This window comes from Rhinopithecus roxellana, chromosome 4, assembly GCF_007565055.1.
Source record: "Rhinopithecus roxellana isolate Shanxi Qingling chromosome 4, ASM756505v1, whole genome shotgun sequence".
In the NCBI taxonomy this organism is placed as follows: domain Eukaryota; kingdom Metazoa; phylum Chordata; class Mammalia; order Primates; family Cercopithecidae; genus Rhinopithecus; species Rhinopithecus roxellana.
In genome coordinates, this window is record NC_044552.1 from 128,383,244 (window position 1) to 128,404,779 (window position 21,536).

General features: G+C 35.1%; 1 protein-coding gene across 9 annotated transcripts in view; it reads left to right on the plus strand.

Moving 5' to 3' along the window:
* Nucleotides 1-21,536, plus strand: part of PTPRK (protein tyrosine phosphatase receptor type K) — a 571,158-nt gene that overhangs the window by 422,561 nt on the left and 127,061 nt on the right. For all 9 annotated transcript variants that reach the window (XM_030929049.1, XM_030929051.1, XM_030929050.1 and 6 more), the window contains exon 8: nt 15,825-16,127. In XM_030929049.1, coding sequence (XP_030784909.1) covers nt 15,825-16,127 — 303 coding nt within the window. The remainder of the gene's footprint in view (nt 1-15,824; nt 16,128-21,536) is intronic.

A 21,536-nucleotide genomic window follows, 5' to 3' on the forward strand; every position in this document is an offset into this window, starting at 1 on the left:
AAAGTTTGCCAGATAATTTTCTATGTACTCTGCATTATAGCATCTTATTTTATCCTTAATTCAACTCCATAAGGTAGACAGTAGTTTTTTGTTTTTTGTTTTTCTCATTTCATAGATTTGGGAAGGATGTCTGGATGTTAAGTGATTTGCACTAAGTTACCTGTAGTCTGATTCCACAGCCTACTCACTAAGGCATTTCATAAAATGTATGACCTTTTCAGCAATGGAGGAAAACACATAGAAGCCAGGAAATACTCTTGTGAAACTTGTTCTAGGCTATTATCATAATCACGTTGGTAAAATTAAAAGCAGTGTACAATGGGACTTGATCTCCGGAATGATAGAACTTAAGTGACATTAAACTCAAGGTAAATGGTAATGACTCAGGCTCTAAAGAACTAACTCCTTAGGTCTCCATGTGAATGAAAAAGATGTTTAATGTGCATTTAATGGCAGCATCTGTTCTACAGTGTAACCTGAAACAAAATCAGTTGTTTATGAATTAAACTTAATTTATGCAGGGCATCTAATTTTTAAATGGGAATATCAAGTAATCTAAGACACCAAAGATCTGTTCTTCCTATGCTATGAAAGTAACATCCATTGACTTCAAGAATTTTCTTTCTCTGTCTTCATGAGGTTTATTTTGATATTTTATGCTCAAAGCCCTTAGATTTCATAACACCTCCTTTAGGGTAAAATTGTTTAAAGTTAATATATTCATTGCTTTCTTACTCTACGCTTAGCACTGAATAAGAAATAAGTGAAGTAATAAATATGTGTCTTGCCCTGGAGAAACTTGCTCTCTATTTGAGAAAACAAGAAAAGTATTTGAAAGATCAAAAAACAATAAAAGGCAGTTAAAAACGAATATTATTAAACTAGTCTAATAGTCATGATAAATAAAATGTTTTAAGTACTCTTCAAATTTTCATCTTTATGTGTAAACTTTCTTCTATCCAATATTTTTCACCTTTGAAAAATTTCAAAGTTTCTCGGTGACCTTTTCCTCTTCTCTCAGTTGATCTCACTAAATAATTTGACATTTTTGTTATTCTAATTAATATTTTTACTTTGCTTCTTTAACATTAAAACATGTTAAGTCTTTTTCTAGAGCATTACCTTGGTCAGTTGTTTAAATCTCATTTTATAACGACATTGAGACATAAGCTTTTTTTGATGGCTTTTCTGTTACCAAAAAGTAACCTTCAATCAATAAAAACATATAGGTCACTTATATGCCAGGAACTTACTGACTGAAGAATACACAATGATCCATTCTATTTATTCAGTCAGTTATTTATCAGCCCAAATATATATTGAGCAATGATTATGTACCAAGTATTTTAGTGTGGAAAGACAGAATATAGGCCTGGCACGGTGGCTCACACATGTAATCCCAGCACTTCGGGCGGCCAAGGCGGGCGGATCACGAGGTCAGGAGATGGAGACCATCCTGTCTAACACGGTGAAGCCCCGTCTCTACTAAAAATACAAAAAATTACCCGGGCGAGGTGGTGGACGCCTGTAGTCCCAGCTACTCGGGAGGCTGAGGCAGGAGAATGGCGTGAACCCGGGAGGCGGAGTTTGCAGTGAGCTGAGATCGCGCCACTGCACTCCATCCTGGGCGACAGAGCGAGGCTCTGTCTCGAAAAGAAGCAAGAAAAATAAAGACAGAATATAATGAAGGTAAGTAAAATATAAATGATTTTAGATGGCGATAAGTGCTTGGGAGAAAAATGAAGAAGTAAATGGATATCGAGGAAAGCTTCATTAAGAAGATCACGTTTAGCCCTACAGGAGGCGAGGAAAGGAGACACATGAATATCTGGTAGAGTAACATTCTAGGCAGAGAGAAAAGCATGTGCAAAGGTCCTACTTGGGGCAAGAAGCATAGCTGGTGTGTTTGAATGGAGCGAGCAAGGCTGAGTAGTAGGTGATGAGGTCAGTGAAGGTGAGATGAGGTGGGGAGAAACAATCTGCAGGACCTAGCCTTCCACTCTTACTGTGATTCAGATGGGAAGTCACTGGGGGCTTTTTCAGGATCCCTGTAAAAGAATTGTGGCAAGACAGGTCAAAGAGGAAGCAGGGTTCATTTGATATGGTATGGAGAGTTTCACTGATTGCAGCCTCAGGTGATAATGGCTAAAATGAAATAAATGGCATTGGTGGAAGTCATGATCAAGTGGACAGATTATAATCTAAACATGATGCAAGGGGAAAAAAAAGAATTGACTGATGAAATGGATGTAATGTGTCAGATTGAAATGGGAGAGTTCTCTGACCCCTGTTGCAGGATGTGCAACAGGGGTGTGGCTCAGCTGTTCAGCTGAAACCCCTTACAGGAGGGGGAACGTGCAGATGGGCAGGTGCAGGAACCAGGGCGAGCATTTTTGGGCTCCAGCCCCACAGTAGCCACTAGGGGTGTGTGCCTGTGACTCCTGAAGCCCCAGTGGGTATGTTACTGTGCTCCTTTAGCTCTGCCATCTGCAGACAGCTTAAGTGTTAACCAGCTCAGTGCCTTCTTGGTACCCGGGTCTTTGTCTGGTGTCCAGAAGAATCAGGTCACACAAGGACTTGAAGTATGGTGAATGAGGGGGTTTTATTGAGTGGTAGTGGCTCTCAGTGGGATGTATGGGGAGCTGAAAAGGGGATGGAGTGGGAAGATGATCTTCCCCTGGAGTTTGGCTGTTTCATGGCTGATCTCCACTCCAGCCTTCCACAGCCAAACTCCTCAATGTTCAGACACTCCTTGTCTTCTCTCCTTCTCTGCTGTTCCACTCTTCTGTTCCTCTGTTCTTCTGCTCATCTGTTCATCTGCTCATCTGCTCAAGGAACCTGGGGTTTGGGGTTAATATGGGAAGAGGATAGGGGGGCAGGGCAGGCCAAAAGGCAACATTTCGGTGCAAAAACAGGAATACCTGTTAACATTTAGGGCCACGTGTTTCCAGGCTTGAGGGTGGGGCCTTTGCTGGGGAACTGCCCTCTTCTACCCAGTATTTCCCTGCCTCTTTTCTATATCAAGATGAAGGAAGGACTTTGGATGATTCTCAGGTTTTTGAACTGAAATACTGGAGTGATTTTACTCAGATAGGAAAGCCTGGCCAGGGAACATGCTATGGAATCACATTAACTCGGATTTAGAGATTTTGTTTGAGATACTCATTAGACAAATAAGTTGAAATATTTGGTAGGTAATCGAATACATGAGTCTGGAGTTCAGGAAGAGGTTTAGCTGGAGATTAATATTAAAAAGTATTTTCCTTCCCCATGCACACTTTCTTCCACCTGGAATGAATGAATATAGTAGTAGAGAAATATGGCAATTTGAATAGAAGTTCTTTCCTGTCTACAATGGCTGGGAGGATTTTCTGCAACCTTATTATTTCTGAAGGTCCTTCATACCCCCTCACTTTACAATGAAAGCATGTAGTCATGTTTTGGAAAAGAGCTGATTGGTAACTCCTGTGGGGAAACACCCTATTTTTCCTGTCTTTTAAATTTGTATTTACTTCTTTTTTCCAATAGTGCTTTGACTTTATTACATAAAAATACAATTTACCTGCCTGTGAGCCTTCACTTTTATCACATAGGGAGTTACATAAGAAAAGGAGTCATGTCTTATTCGTCTTTGAATCCTAAGCAAATGATCTGGTCTCTGTAATTTCTTGCTAATTATTTGATAAAGATACTTGTTATTGACATTATATGGCTACTAGGCAACTGATCTTGGAGTTTATTCTATTTTTTAAAATCTGCTATATATTGCAAGCATATTAGCTGCTTATTTTAACATTTACTGAGCTCTATTTCTTCAAGGCTCAGTTTACATAAACCATTTATCTCTAGATAGGGCATATGTGTTAATGTAGGAGACCCAAACACCCAAATGAATGGAAGACATAATGCATTAAACACTTTGATAGAGGTATAGATTGAAACATTGTTTATCACATTGTTACTTTGTCAGACTTCCTGACCAAGCTTTCACTGAAAGAATAGTATGTTCTAACTGGACATTGAAGTCTTTCAATAGGGAGATCAATAGTGGGGAATGTATTCTGATTAGATGGAATGAAATAGATAATGGTATATGTTGGACAGTGCTACATTAGTTTGGTAGCAGATGAATACGTTGGCAGAAGTGCAGGGCACTGAGAGAATACATGAGATAAAGTGGTTAGAAGATCTTTGGGCTCTAGGGCAAAGGAACTTTACTGTATTTTGTTCATCCCGGGAAATCTCTAACAATTGTTTGGATGTGCACAGGTTATTAGAACTGTACTTTCAGAGGTCTAGATGAAGAATACACTACAAATATTGGTGGTAGCAAGATTTCCTAATAGTTCAGGTAAGAGAAAGTTAGGACCTGAATTAAAGAAAAAGACATAGAATTGCTAGTTATTCTATTAAAGGATGTATTAAGTAGATTTGGTAACAGATGAGGGACTATGTGGGAAACAGAGGAGCCAATGGTGTCTTTAAGGTTTTAGTCTGGAAACTAACATCCTTAATAGAAGCAGTAAGGTTAGAATGAGGTGCTTGTGAAAGATGATGATGAATCTTGTTTTAAACAGTATGTTAGCATCCAGATGGAAATCCACAGGCGGTTTGAAATTCAGAGCCAGAATTCAAGAGCTAGGTTGGAACTGGTAATATAGATTCGGATATAGAAAAAAATGTGAATACTAAGTATATTCATAGAACAAACATGAAATAATCCCCTAGTTCTTTTACACTTTTACACACTTCCATCTTTGTTTACTGTTCTTCTGTGAATATACAGATCAGAATCTTCTACATAACACTTCACAATGTAGCCCTACCAGGACATATTTATGGAAACAAAGGAAACCAGTCTTCTAGGTTGTCATTTCTATGTGTTGTTAACATTTTATGATTTCCTATGGAATGGAACCCTTTGAAGACAGCAGTAGATTTTAATAGAAAATATCTTCATTAAATACTTTGTATAAAGTATTTGATACATAAATTGCTTTTTTACTTTTATGATTTAAGGGGATTTTATTTTCTTTTAAGGCCAGTATAAAACACACTGGAACATTTGACTAATTCTATAGACTGGCTTGAGCCAGTCCATGCTCTAACATTTATTTTTGAATACCTTTTCAAAAGTAAAGAAATGAATTATTTAGGTATATATCAAGAGGAATTTCCTTTTATTTATTTATATTTTATATGTCATCATATATAGGAGTTATTCAGCTCTGACATATAATCAATTAGAATAATGAAAGAGATTTCATAAGGAACAAAGGTCAACTAATGTTCAAAAAATTATAAACACGGAAAGGTGAGATTTTGACACTGGAAAATATTAGGCTCCTCTAATGTTTCAGTGTATGGATGTTTATTAAAATGTTTATTAAAATTTTTCTGGACAACCTCAGACCTTAAAATTACTGGACATAAAATATATAGCGGTACTATAAAAGCTTTTAAAGTGAGAATATTCATAAGGCTGAGTTTGCTATGATTGTAAATAGTCCCTAAGTTATTTGCTAACTTTCAAATGACCATATTTATTCTAGTAATTAAAAAAATTTTGTCTTCATTCCATTATCTCAAAAAAGATCATGAATCTTCCATTTTAATATGTGCTCAGATTTTTCAGGTAGAAGTTAAGGAGTTCATTATTCTTATCTCTGTCAATTTCCTAATTTACCAATGAGCTGAAGCAATTAATCCTTGCACGTCGCCTGTATTAATTATAGTCTAAGGCAGGTTTATTTGCAGTTTTGTAATTCTTTTTGTCACATTTTCACTGTGTTTACTATCTCAGCTTGATGCTTGTTGACATGCTGATTCATGTTTTAGTGCACTAGATAGGTTTTATTCATCTAGAGGAATGAGTATAAAGAGGTCACACCTTATAATCACTAACATTTCTAGTATGTGCAGGCCATATATCTCCTTTTAATTTAATCTCTGAAAAATGTACAGGGATTTCTGCAGCTAAGCTGTACAAATCAATAAAATTTATAATCAAGGCTGTCTAATCTCTAAACCTAATATAAGACTTCACAACTATTGATTATAGGTGAAGGATCTGCAAGCTGTTAATCATGCATGAAGGCATAGAATAAATGGTGACTTCAGAAAAGAAAATGGACAAATAATCATCAACCTTGCAGTCCTTATCTGTCTTTCTATTCCCTGAAGCAAGCATGTTACCACTTACATTTTATAAAGTCAAATGAGGTGTAAAAGTGTGTATCCATAGTCATGCTGACTTTTGTATACTATATCCTGTTTCTGTTATAATTTACGATTGTCCTCTTTATCTTCTAGATGTGTAATCAAAAGCAAATCAGTCTTTTTAATAAGTTTCTAGAAGGAAAGAAGGACCTAAGCTGACATATTAAAATCATAATCTTAGGAACAAAATGAGAAATACATACTTGGAATATCATTATAATGTAATTTTAATGGTTTATTTGGGGGCGGGGAGAGGAGCTCCATGTCACAAGATAGTCTCACTTAAAACTGGGCCCTCTTAGCATTTTATTAACTAGTATACTTCATGATGATTTTCGTAGACTGAATTGACTGACCAATTCAAGGGGAGATATAAAATATTTACAAGGGATTTATGTAGTTGAGAAAAACATGTACTATTTCTGTACCTCAGCAGTATTAGAGGGATTTGGATTTATATATATATATGTATTCTGTCAGTCCTCTTCAAGAGTGAAGAAATTCCAATTATATTACAGATTCTCTTATGTATACCTACAAAATCATATTGACATAAAAAATTTAAAAATTCAATAAATGTTATGTTGCAGTGCTGGAGGAGTAAGTTACTGGTAACCTACTACAGTTTGTAATAAAGTATTGATATGTCTTATTATTTATAGGATAATTATTATTCCAATGTTTAGTTTATTATTCTCTGTGGGAGCATAGTGAGGAAATTAACCCCTCCTCAAAGAGCATACAGCAAACGAAGACAAAAATATATCCATTAAAAGTCGTTTTAAGGCATATACCATACTACCATGGTATCTGGGACATTTAAGCACTTAATAAGTGTTTTCTATTATTAAAAACAGGATACTATTTAAGTTCAGCACAACACATTAGTAGAGAAATGCAATTCTTAAATTACTGTACTGTTTTGTTGTAGATACCACCGATAGAATCTTCACATAAATATTAAGGTAATTTACCAAATGAAGATATTAGAAATAATGCCTGTATTAAAATGCTGAGTAACAACTAACCACAAACTCTTATCAGTGGCACAGAGCACGCATATATTAATTATACTTATGGGATGGTTGGCTACTAGCCTCTGATGATCTTGACTGGCTTACGTATCCATGGATGGACTGGCTATTGGCTGATATAGGTTGGCTTCTTCTGGTACAACTCGGGCAACTTGACTCTGTTCCACATGTATCTCATATTCTAGAAGAGGTATGAGCAAGCAGGAGAACAGGGGACTTTTTGAGATATAGGCTGACAACTAGCACACCCACACTTTTGCCTTATTCTGCTGACCAAAATAAGTCACACAGCAAGGCCAAAATCAAAGCATGGGGAAGCAGACCCCATTTGGTGTGAGCAGTTGCAAAGTCACATGGCAAACAGTGTGACTACAAGAAGAAATGAATAATTGGAGTTATTTCAACTGCCACAGAGAACTGGGTTTTTAGGTTTCATTTTCATTAGCTTTTAAGTTTGAAACATATTGAAATGACCTGCTTTATTGTTCGGAAAATAAAAATTTCCAACCATATACTATGGATCAACCACTATACTTGGCATGCAAAATATTACCTCCTTTTTCAGAACAACCTACAAGGTAGGTAATTTATCTTCTTTTAGGGATAAAGGAAGCATTGAAAATTCCCCTTAGAATTTTGTCATTGCTATGTACAGCTCCTCTAAAGTCACCTTACTTTTTACACTGTATATTATGAAGCAGTGTTTTCCATATTACATTTTTTTAGGGTTGTACACAAATCACTCTACCTTTTTGTGTCTATGATTTATACTGTTGCTAAAAAGTTTATGAAAAATAAAGCTTGATCTTACAGATGTAGATTATTCTCTTCTTATTTTCTTCTATAAATTAAGAAAATATATTTTTTATTTTATATTTTCTCCAAGTATGCACAGTTACCTATTTTTAAGATTTATATGAATGTGATGTGCAATATCAGAGATGAATCAAAGTGGATTCATTGGTTGTAGTTACATATTTTTCAACAGTCTAATAACATTACCAAAAAATGTTAAGTGAAAAACATAAAAGGGTCTCCAAATTTTCAGTCACCCTCATTTTGGGAATTAGGTCTGATGATAAGACATTTAGTGGAATTTATCTGTCTATTGGTAAAAGAATTATCTTTGCCTTTTTTTCCATGTCAGTTGGGTAATACTGTCCTTTAAAATCAAACAATTTACCTGGCATTAATGCAGAGAGAATCCAAGTGCTAATTTTATTAGAATTATCTGATAAACTTCAGTTAGAGTGTTGAGAGCAGTGGTGATGACCTGTTTTGTTTTAAATTGATGATGTGCTTAGTGTGGTTCTGATGGCACTGGGTAAATATTACTGTTATTCTGCAGGAAAGCTGAGTGAGCCATCCACCCTCTGTCGCTTTATATCCCTCGAGTCCAAGCATGTCATTTCAGCAACACAGCCAGAAAGCCTAAAGAGCTGACAGTTGGCTTGTGATTATTCCTGGACCTGAGGCTCCCTCATGTTACAGTACTAATCAAGTCATCTCACCGACTTATCATTAACTCAATTTGACCCATGGGAGCAGAGATGAAATCTTTTTGGCAAGACTAATGTTGTTGTAACATTGAAAAGATGTGAAATGTAAAACCTTGATTATCCTCAACCCTTACCATGAGGAAAAGAATAAAAATTACAAAGCACCTAGAGGTAAGAGTAAAACACAATGTCTTTCAAAGACCTTAAGTTTTCCTTCCCCAAGGTGCAGCACTGTTTTCTTTGCTTTTATTTTCACTTTTTTTATTTCACCTTTGTCCAGAAATTTCATCTCAATTCTTTTTTATTTACACTAACAAATATTTTCTCTGGCAGTCAGAAAATTCACTTTTCTTGTATTTGTTTTGATAAATGGAATGAAAGTTGTATTTTGCAGTCAGCTTCTAAGATTTGTGATGAAAAGGCAGCCAGGAGCACGAAGCTCCTGTTATGCTTCATCGTTCTTAGTTTGTGTACATCTTTGACAAGATCTTTCTCTTTTTTTTTTCCTTGGCATGAGCTTTGGGACATCTTCTATTTTTCTCTGACTGACAGATGCATAATAAGTTTTATCATTAAAAACTGATTCTAGGAAAATATGATCCCTGCCTTCCATTCCTTTACAGATGCTAAAGCTTTTGTTTTCACAACTCTTTCAGAATAACTACAAATTATCACTACAAAAGGACAGGGATATTGACCTGACATGTCCTGAGTTGTTTAGCACGTGCCAAAAACAAAATTAAATTCCCTTTTATCTGTTATCTAGAACCAAGTGTTAAATCATCTTGCTCTTGAGAGGTGACTCAAAGTCAACAGGTTCTGTTTGTTCATGTTGTCTTTACTTTTATTAACCTTTAGAGAATTATTAAGTAGTTCTTCATTTTAGCCTATCAAGTTGGGTTAAACATTTAACACATAAATTATTACAGGCATAAATACCATACTTGATCTATTTAGAATTTAAGTGAGGGCAGTGATATGTTACTTGTTTATTTACTTGCTAATTATGTAATACTGGTCAAAGACTCAATATATAAATTTTCAGCCATTTCTTTATATTTCATCTTGATTTCCTATAGTCTTTCTCACTGTAACAATTAAGAATTAGTTGGACAATAAAAGGCAAAAAAGAAGTGGGAAAGGTTAGTAAACCTTGCTGATGAACATTTGACAGGGAGGATAAAACCAGGTAATGCTGACAGTTCCTATGGAATATATGTATTTTTAATTTAATAGTTAACTGTTTTCCTTGGACTTACTGGAAATGAAATAATGGAAGAGAGCCTTATGCCTTTTGTTTGTAGATAAGAACATATAATAAAATAAGTCAAGATGCATCAGCTAAAGAGTATAATGGGAAGAGCACTGGATTTTACTTCTAGTTCCAGTCCTTTTACCAGCTTCTTAATGTTCTATCTGCACTTCCCCTAGCCCCTGACTTTGTTCTTCAAGTATATGAAAACACACAGGACCTTCAGCCTTCTTAATTCCTCTGCTCAGTCCTGTGTCATAGCTTTTACCCAGTCTTCACTCCATGATTGATGGGGTGTCCAAGGGAAATAAACAGTCATGTCATGAGTTCTTAGTTTCTGTTTCTGGTTGGGTCAATAAACCCCTTCCTCTTCCCTCTTTTCCACTTATCACTAGAAACAGAAACTAAAAACCATGGCTTCAGGCCGCTAAAAGCCTAAAGCAAAACAGAACAGAACAACAACAACAAAATGAGGCAGGTTAGACAAGCTTGAGGACACTGAACACAAATTTCAAAAAAAGAAATGTAGAATGATCTGAAAAAGTGACATCATGGTGTTTCTATTTTAAAGTTATAAGTTGACAATTTATAAATGTATAAACGTATGGGATACAAAGTGTGTTAAGATTTACGAATACAACACGAATAGCGAAGTCAAGCTACTTATCCATCGCCTCACACACTTAATATTTTGTGTGGTGAGATCGGGTTTCTGGTACTGACCTCTGCTTTTGACTTAGTGGGTCTTTTTAGAAAAGTCAGCTTGCCTTCATTCCAATTCTTTTTTTTTTTTTTTTTCATCTGAAAGAATGGGGCAGACACTAGATTTTATGCAATTCTCTTTGGTCTCTCTTGTGAATGAATTTGTAACATATGTGCTTACCACCACCTTCCCTTTAAGCTCACCTGCCCCCGTCATGCTCACTGGCACATGCTCGTCTCTGTCTCTGTTCTGTTTCCTTCTTTCTCCCTCTCTCTCAGAGCATCCTTTTCTCCATTTCTCCTCTGCCCTCTCCTTTTTCTTTTTCTCTCTTTTCTCTCGCCCTATCCTTATCTGTTACCTTCTCTCTTGTTCTTCCTCTTATCTCTGAAAGGATGAGAGTACCCCAACTCCTGACTTAGGTGAACTGATGCCTCCACTTAGACCTCTTTCTCTTTTTAATGTTCTCCAAGTTATCTAAAACACATATATCAGTTCAAGTACTGCTTGTATGCCTTGCTTCCCAGCCAGGGACATTGTCAAATTGATCTTTGCCTCCTTAGTTTCTAGTATACTTTTTGGCCAACAGAAAGTAATAAATAAGCAGTAAGAAATTGTTGGATCATTTTACCCTCCAATCTGTGTCTCTTCTTGAACTTTCTCTGTTCATTTAAGAGAACCTTAATTTTCCTTGTGATTTGGTATGAACACATTAGCTATATTGTATCCATTCACATAACTCAAATCCAAGTAAGCACCAAGTTTTTCAGTTGTCCTTCCACATCAGTAGCCCCTATCCTGAGTGTTCTGCTGTCCCCCTCCTTGCTTAGCCCCAGTCTCTCTGCTAACACATCACATTCTTTTGATTTCTCTACGTTCAGTGTCTCCACAGTTGACACAGCCTCCAAATTTATCTTGTTAATGTTGTTATTTTACTATGTTAACTTCGTGCTCAGAAGCCCTAGTGACTTCTCATGGTATATTAGCTAAGTTCGCCTCTTACCATGACATCCAAAGTTTACCCCTTCTTTTCCCAACCAACCTTTCCTGTATTATCTCCTATATGATACTTGTACAGCAATCGAGTGGGATTACAAATTTTCTGCAACTGTGTTCTATATTGTTATTCATCTCGTTTCTTCCATTTTTTTTGTATTATTTAGCCAAATGAGGTCTAAAGACCTTGCTTCTATCCATTGAGACCTAACACAAATGTCTACTCCATTTGAAAGGTGGAAGTTATTTATCCCTCTTGAATTCCTATAGCATTTTATTCTACCTATATGCCACTTATAAATATACTGTTTATCTTTTTTTCTCTTAGCTTATTTTAATAAACAAATGGAACCTCCTTGAGGTCTAATATTATGCTTTATTTACTTTAGTACCTTCCAGAATACTTAATACTTAGGATAGTACACTGTATATAGTAATAAAGTCTTTTTATGTTTCATTATAGACGGATGACTTGATCTAAAATTGCATGAAGATCACTCTATTACTGTGTTTCTTTTTTCTTTCCCTTTTTCTTTTTTTTTTTTTTTTTTTGAGAAGGAGTCTCTTGCTCTGTCACCCAGGCTGGAGTGCAGTGGTGCGATCTTGGCTCACTGCAAACTCTGCCCCCAGGGTTCAAGTGATTCTTCTGCCCCCGCCTCCCAAGTAACCAGGACTACAGGCATGCACCACCATACCTGGCTTAAAAAAACAAAGTTTCACCATGTTGCTCAGGGTGGTCTCAAACTCCTGAGCTCAGGCCATCTGCCCACCTCGGCCTCCCAAAGTGCTAGCATTACAGGGGTGGGCCACCATGCCCAGCATTGCTTTGTTTCTTTCCAAGTTTTAGATAAAATTTTGCCCTACAGCCTTTTCCAGTTCTTTCTTTTTACTAGAAATGAAAAAAAAAAAAAAAAAAGGAATAATAATAATTAATTAATTTAAAAAAAGGAAATATATAAAATTACAATATATGGAGTACCCAATAAAGATTTGAAAAAAGAAAGTCAAAAAATTGAAGAGGAGGAAGAACATGTAGCATATTCCAAAACAATGGACAGATAATGAATTCATGACTGTGTTCTCCATTGTTTCACCACCATTATGGTTTTTTATTTGTTATAAATACGATTTACTATAGTACCTCTATGAGTGACTGACCCTGCTAGGTCGTATCTTGAAGTTATTTAATACTTATAGTAGCCCTTATGGCCAGCTCATAAATATCAGTGGTTTCCAAACAATATATTTTTGCTTTCAGTTATTCTATGGCAATTCAAGAAGTTATTTTGATTTTAAATGTTAAATTTTTATTTATGTATTTACACCTCAGAAATACAATGCAGTTGTTAGTTAAGCATGAGAAATAATGGATTAAGGTCAATAATTTAGGCAATTTTATTGTTGGATTCTTTGAGAAAAATTTCTTTGAATGGATTTTATAGTAGTAGAACCATCTCAAGTCCCTGCTGTTTATAAATATTCTAATATAAAAATGCATATGCATATAGTTATCAGCCTATGTCTAAGTGAATAGTATTCAGAGAAGTTTGTGTGGTATACACCTTTCATATGTATGTGTATACACTCACATAGAGATACACATGTATGTACTGCATATGTGTATATTTATATGTGTGTCTATATACACACAACCCTGAGAAGTTCCCAACACAATAAAAACTGAAAAAATTTAAGGTGCATGCCAATTAAGAAAAAAATACAGTTATTCAATAACTCCCTCTGTGTTATTAATTCCACACAGCTCAAAACAATCAAGTTTTGATTTTCAGTCTGTGTGTGTGTGTGTGTGAAGTCACTATTTCATCAACAACAGGGCCCTTTAAAGCATACATTCAAACTGTGGAAAAAAATGTCAATTTCAAATAACATATTGACTTTGTCAATTCTTAGAAAGCTATTTCTTTCCACAACTCTTTGTTTTTCTATGTCAGTTAATAAAGTATTGGTCACTGAAATTATGATTGTACTTTATATACATTGTGTAGGACTAATAAAGCTACTCTATCTCGATTTTAAATGAGTTTTTAATAAAATGAGTGCCAAAGTAAGCAGCATTTAAAGACACTAAAATAAAATTCTGACTTAAAGTAAATCCTATGCATTTTCTGCATAACACACAATAAATAAATCATTTGCCCACTCTTAGATATGTAAGAATTGAGGATGCAGAGCTACTCTGTCTTCTTTACAGTGTGAAAGATGTCTAGGTATGCTTTCAAAATGATATTAAAATGCAGAGTAAGTGCAGACTAAATAGACAAAATAAAAAGAACTGACAAGAGAGTGTGATGACTTAGAAACAGAGAAATATATAAAAGGGGAAAATGTCAGATTTAAAATGAGGGGTGTGTTAAAACAAGTGTATAAGTGCTAGATCTAAAAAAATAAAAAATTTAAAAAACTAGGGGATTAAATATTTGTGGTGTTTTCTCTCATTGCTGTATAGGCATTGTTTGTTCATATACTCTGGGTATTTTCATGGGAAATCTTACTTTCTCATTCTGTATAATTTTAGAGCAAGGTATGGCTGAATCTGGCCATAGCTACTAAATAGTATCTAGTTGCTACCTAGGAGGAGCAAGATCGCAGCTTACCTGGGAATTTTTAGGGTGATCCTAGTTCTCATTGCCTGGTTAGCTGGTGGGCAGTCATAGCAAAGACTGTGTTTTCAGTCTAACTAGACTAAATTGAAAGTATCATCACTTTACTCTTGTGTCATGTGGGGAAAATCTTAGCATACAGCTAAACATATAAAAAGATTTTTAAAATAATTAGAAAGCCACGTCTTTCTTCCAGGCTGTGGACTTCAGGTAACGTTACGTCTGAAATGAAAGTGGTAAAGTTGGGAGGCTGGATACTGTGAATAGTCATAAGACTGGCAAATAACATTTAAAACCTAAGCATTAGATTCTACTGAAGATTAATTTGCATATATGTAGATTTTTTTAATCTACGATTTTAAATTAAATGGCCACCAGAGTTCATTTCGGATTGCACATTAAATACATTGAACTAGAATCCCAGTTTGGGCTTGCCATCTGTGTAGCATGCTGAATATTTTTACAGAACTGTGATTTTAATAGCAAAAACAAAAATTTATAAAAGCCCCCAAGTCAGACTTTTTTTGTGTTATTTTCCCTACTGATTTCCATTTAGCAAGAATTTGACTATCTTTAATGAGTTAAGAGAGGCATCGGAAATGCCTTGACTTTTTTCCTTTTGTTAAATCAGTGAATTAAAGTCTTTGTTGTGCATTAGTTTCTTTACTGTGTATATGTTGCCATGGCCATGACTTTCATAGGGTAATTATGTTCATTAAGTTAGATGATTAAAGTTAGTCTTGAATGAGGAAAGAATACACTTGGGAAGCAGTGAGGGATGGATTCTAGTCTTTGGAGTGTTCAGTTCTGCCAGTATTTTCCAGCTGAATGGAAAATTCACCTCCCAGTTTGGTTTGGGTGACAGTGAATGCATTGTCAGACCTGAATATTTTCTAGAAAAAGAAAGAGATCAATAAGGAAAGAAGACAATGTGAATATCTACATATGTTCTTGTAATTTTTCTCCATTGTTTTTTGCTTTGATGAATAACATCACTATGGAAATAATTAATGTTAATTAATATGTGTGTCATTTCTTGTAAATGGTAGTATATTATTGCTACAATTAGAATAATTAGTATACAGCATAGCTTAGTGACATGATAAATCACAAAGTAGAATGTGTTGACTCTTATCCATTTTGATATATTAGCTAATTCACTTGCTCAATAAAGACAAAAGAAAGGCAGAGAATTGGGTAGTAACAACAGAAATAACTATAAAGGCATGGTGGCTACATTTTCAGGTTTTTATTTTTCTGCCAAGTTCCTGAGTACTGTGGGTTGTTGACATTTTATATTTCTTTTCTTTTCCTGTTGTTAAATCTTAATCCCTGATTGAAATCTTCAAGAATAGGATCATGAGTAAATAAAGCAAATGAAAATCAAACACGACTTCCACATTTTCTAGATTTGCATATGCTATGTTATACTTGGTGTTTTACTTTTCCAAGATTATTCATGATATAATTGACAGCTGTCTGCAACTTTGATTTATTTTTCAGAACCTATGCGAACCCCAAAGACATTAAAGATTGCTGAAATACAGGCAAGACGGATTGCTGTGGACTGGGAATCCTTGGGTTACAACATTACGCGTTGCCACACTTTTAATGTCACTATCTGCTACCATTACTTCCGTGGTCACAACGAGAGCAAGGCAGACTGTTTGGACATGGACCCCAAAGCCCCTCAGCATGTTGTGAACCATCTGCCACCTTATACAAATGTCAGCCTCAAGATGATCCTAACCAATCCAGAGGGAAGGAAGGAGAGTGAAGAGACAATTATTCAAACTGATGAAGATGGTATGCGCATACTTTGCTGTTTAAAAGGGGGAATTCTCTAACAAGAATAATGTGATTGCTTACGATTTACTTAAGATTGCCCAATACTGAATTGGTTTCTGAAATCATGTAAATGTTATTAATGAGGTCAACTGTGGAAAACAATTGCCTTTTACAAAACCTAATATTCTTCAGACAAGCATCCAAATACTCAATGAAATGTACTTCTGTTGTCCTCTCTTCTTATACAGAAGTAGCAACTACACTAAAAACCTAAATGAAGGGGTTTTTTAAATCAAATGTTCAAAAATAATTTTTACTATCCATGGCACTATATCAATTGCCTATTGGTAAAATGCACTTGATAAAAAACTTAAGGTTTTTGTATTTTATAAACCAATAGTAGCTGTTTTTATTTTTCTCATATTTGAAAACAACACTGTTGGGCTGGGCATAGTGGCTCACGCCTGTAATCCAAGCACTTTGGGAGGCCGAGGCAGGTGAATCACCTGAGGTCAAGAGTTCAAGGCCAGCCTGGCCAACGTGAAGGAACCTCATCTCTACTAAAAATACAAAAATTACCTAGGTGTGGTGGTGGGTGCCTGCAATCCCAGCTACTCAGGAGGCCAAGGCAGGAGAATCACTTGAACCCGGGGGCAGAGGTTGCAGAGAGCTGAGATTGTGCCATTGCACTCCAGCCTGGGCAACGAGCAAAATTCCATCTCAAAGAAAAAAAGAGAAAGAAAACACTGTTTATACTGTTTACCATTTCTATTCATTTTAGATGGTTTTATGTGAATATAAATATAAAAGAAAGCAACAGTTCATATCTGTAAGTCTAATATAATGGCCTTTATTAGACATTAGCAAGCTGTTCTTTATATATCTTGTTGCCATCCAAGTAACTAAACTGTACTTTGTCTAATTTCTGTGTGTTACTTCTTAATAAATAATATGAACAAATATTTATATTAGTATTTCAATGTTCACATACCTGTTATAGCACTACAGTATATTATAATTTGAATGAGAATATATTTCCTAATTGAGCAAAAACATATAAAAATTCTGCAAATGATAATCTAATAATAACAATAAGTCACTCTTTAGATGTAAGATATTTCCTTTCAAAATTTCCTTTTAAGAATTAAGGCATATAGAAATAAAAGTGTGCCATATGGTAAACTAAGGCAAAGCTAAATTAGGAGTCCGTTCTCATCTTTAAATGAAGGGCTTTAAGTGATATGTGAGGTTCCACCCCCTTCTAAACTCTAAACTTCTCCTTAAGTAGCTTGACAGTAGGGATATATATATATATTTGTTGTTGTTTATTTGTTTTTGGGAGACAGTCTCGCTCTGTCCCCCAGGCTGGAGTGCAGTGACTTGACTAGGCTCACTGCAGTCTCCACCTCCCAGGTTCAAGCAATTCTCCAGCTTCAGCCTCCAAAGTAGCTGGGATTACAGGCACCCGCCACCATGCCCAGTTAACTTTTGTATTTTTAGTAGAGATGGGGTTTCACCATCTTGGCCAGGCTGGTCTTGAACTCCTGACCTCAAGAGATCTACCCGCCTCGGTCTCCCAAAGTGCTGGGATTACAGGCGTGAGCCACCGTGTCCGGCTGGACTACATTTTTATTTGGGTTTCATAAAACAGGATGTATTTTTTAACCACGTATTCCCAAGTTCCCTCAAGTTCTGAATTTTAGATCAGGTGTGTCTTTTTAGCTTGCCATAAAATAGGTTATTATGCTATAGTTTCTACAAATACTTATAATTTCAAACTCTCCCACTCTGAAAGTGGGAATGACCATCATTTCATTTGCCTTGCTGTTTTTGTTGCAATAAGAGAAGTGAGAGCCCTTTAACGACATTTAGCTCAAAATTTGAAGGAAACAATATAGTTCGGAAACTATACATGGAGTTACTCATGGTCCTAAAATTTCTGAGAATAAACCTAAGACTTACTTATGATGAATGTACTTTTGTCATATTTGAGATAACCAAACATAATTACTTTAGATATCATGTTTGAACTGGCACCTAATTGAAGCAGCAACAACATTTAAACAACACCCCTTTCCTAATTTATAAACACACAAACATCCTTGTATCTTACCCCTGCCACACGCACACAACTCAATGCGTATTTATGCAAGAAAGAATGATTAGGGGTAATTGTTTCATGGACACATGATAAAAATGAGAAGTATAAGTACAGATTCAAAAGCTCCAAAAAAATCTCTATCTTTTCTTTTAAAATGGGATAAATGTTACAAGGTCTCTGTCACACTAGGCACTTTGTAGTCCATGTTTTCAGTTATTAAAGTATGTTCACATGTTTTATTGCCTACCCTTAAAAAAAAATCATGTCCTAATTGGTAATGGTACACTCAGTTACATAGTTTTGTGCTGCTTTAGCCAGTCACTCTCTAGTAATACAATTCATTTTGATGGTATTTTTTGATATGGTTTGTTAGTTTGCCCTTCTTTCCCACAAACAAAAGAATGCAGCCAGGCTTATGTAATCTTTTTCATATTGCATTAAATTTTTAAATGCATTTTTCAGTATGCATATGACTAGACTAATAATCAAGGAATGAGTTGCTTTGGAATTTTAAATTATGCCCTACATTGATCAAACTCATGACTGTACTATTTATTTTATCTAAAATAGTTTTGTAAAAATACAATGGCATTAACTATTTTTCAAAATATTTTGAATTCTAATATCATTTTCAATCCTAGTTTTATTTTAATCTCTGATTTGAAGAATTTTTTACCAGTTTTAATGATACTAAGTTTCATATTATTATTTCATAGTATTGTCACAAACTAGTCCCTTCTACTATGAGCATAATTTTTTCTTTTTGTTTTATATGTCATATTTAATTATTGATATGTAAACTCTTCCATGAAGTATTTGCAAGTAACTCCATCTTCAAATCAGTGCGTGAGCTTCACTTCCTACATAGAATACTTGACGTGTCTTAATGTTCCTGAGCAGGGAAAGAAAACCTAAATCATAATCTGTTGTTGCAAAGATAGATGGATTATGATGATCTGATTAAGTCAGTGTTACTAAATTATTGCTGCCCTATAGACATAGAAATAGAATAAATTATCAACCAACTAATAAAAGGACATAATTTTATAAAAAGAATTCTGGGGACATCCATAAATCATGAGAGCAAAACTAGAACCATTTCCCACCAGAACCCTAGGGTAGAATTTATGTTTAATTTATTGCATACATTTTTTAATGCATGAACAGAATTTTCTGTACGAGTTTTTGTTTTCATTTTTTATTCCAGCATTCATAAAAATCAATGTTATGAAGTTAGCTCAGCAGAAAGACCTGGTTTGGGGACATTTTTTTGAGACTACAAAGCTATTTTTAAATGTACATTTATTACATGTTAAAGGCTATAATGCTTATCTAATATAATCTTGCCCCACCCATATTTTATTTCCCCCTCTCTTTTCCATTTTGAGAGTTATATTATAAAAGACTTCCAAAAAACGTAGCTGAAACAGCTGTCATAAATCTCTCAGGCAGGGAAACGAAAGTCAGCGTTCTGTTTCCATTAAAAGTTGTTGATGTGGAAATGTGAAGTGACACTCCCTGCAATCAGACTGCCATGGTAATGGTTTTAGTAACTTCATATACTATTTACACAAATCATAGCTACAGACAGACGTTTTCTGTCTATAATTGTATACATGGTCTTCCTTCAAATGTAGAAAGTTACTGAATCTAATTTGTTTGTGCTCACACCTCACCTCACCTGTTTATGTGTGTTTTTTAGTTCATCTAAGTGTAGTTCCTTCTCTCATCTACTATGTTCATCCAAGTACACAACAAGTAGTATGACACTCTCTTGTCCACAACTTTCCCACAAACTTCTCTTACAAATGCAACCTGTAGGTACTTGTAGTGAATTCTATTGTCAAAACAGAAAAAGTGTAAGAGCATAGAAATACAAAACTTCTAGGGAAGATACTTTCCAATTCTACCCCTTTTTCAATGCAGACTTATACAGATATTTTAAACCATCCCTATTATTGAACATTGTTCAGTAAAATAAATCCATGCCATTTTATAGTATTTGTAGGCTAAATTGTGTTAGGTAAACATAGGCAGTTATTATAATTACAATGCCATCAAATCAACATTTACTCATTAATTGGATATTTTACTCCTTTTTCCCGCCATTAGCCACCTTCTGTGAGAGATATGTAAGGATGAAGAAATACATTTTCCTTCAATATAATCATAAGTGTATGTCATTTGCATATAATGGAAACAACAGGTACTCCTGCAAGACAAACCAATACCCATGGCAGCCTTAGCAGTAGCCACAGATGTGTAGAGGTGCTCTCACTGACCCTCTGTGCCTGGATCAGCAGCACAGCCTTGCTGATACTGTGGAACAGGGAGGGAACGGATGCCACCTTCTGTTAACTTCTGAGTCTTCAGCTGACAATGGCTTGAACATACCCTCTGAAGTTTAGTGCTGGCATCTTTTCTGTTTACTGTGGGTTCCTTTCCTCAGTGTATCAAATTATGTTGCCTGTCTCAGAGGTCATAATATCATTCATAGTCTCCTTGTAGATTGAAATAAATCCTGCTCTCATGATATATCATTCGGAATTTCTTGATGCTCCTAGCCACAATGCAATGTATTTCCCTTGATCCAGTGATTTTTAATTTATTTCAATCCTCACAAAATTGCTATATACTTTGAAACTACATTTCTAGATAATGTCATGTGTGAAGTTCACTGAAACGTTAGATTAAGGGAAAATATTAATTAAAAAGTATGCTTTGCTTGCCCAATATTCAGTTGACATTTTCAAAAAAAAAACACATTTTTGAACCAAGTAGGATAGATAGTATATATTTTAAAACATCAGAACTAGAAAGGGGATATTCATGTAAATAAATAGCAGCTAAGTATTTAAATAAAATATATAAAAGAAAAAAACATGATAACAAAGAATTTTTTATCTGGTATTTTGTCAATAGATGCTGGTGCATCATTCAGTGTTGCCATTGGGTATGGCCAGTTATATGACATTTGAAAGTAAGGACTGAAGCGAAGGTTCTGCAAATATGGTCATAGCTGGGGACACTTCAAAAGTAGTTGTGCAGATTGTTGAGTTCTAAACAAGTCTGACATTATAAACTAGTTAATTCTTAGCTTTGAAAAAGTGAATTTCCTTTAAAAGCCTAAAGCAGTGATGTTTGAACCTATCAATCTGTAATAACTCTTTAAATATGGTAATAATACTGCCTTTTTAAAATTGCAGAACATTAATAAGTATAGCTATAAAAGTAAGGTTGGCTATTAATGGACATTTCAATTCATTGCTGTGTGATTCGGCTTTCCAGACCAAAGAGTGTTAATTTTATTGTAGTTTTTTATTTTA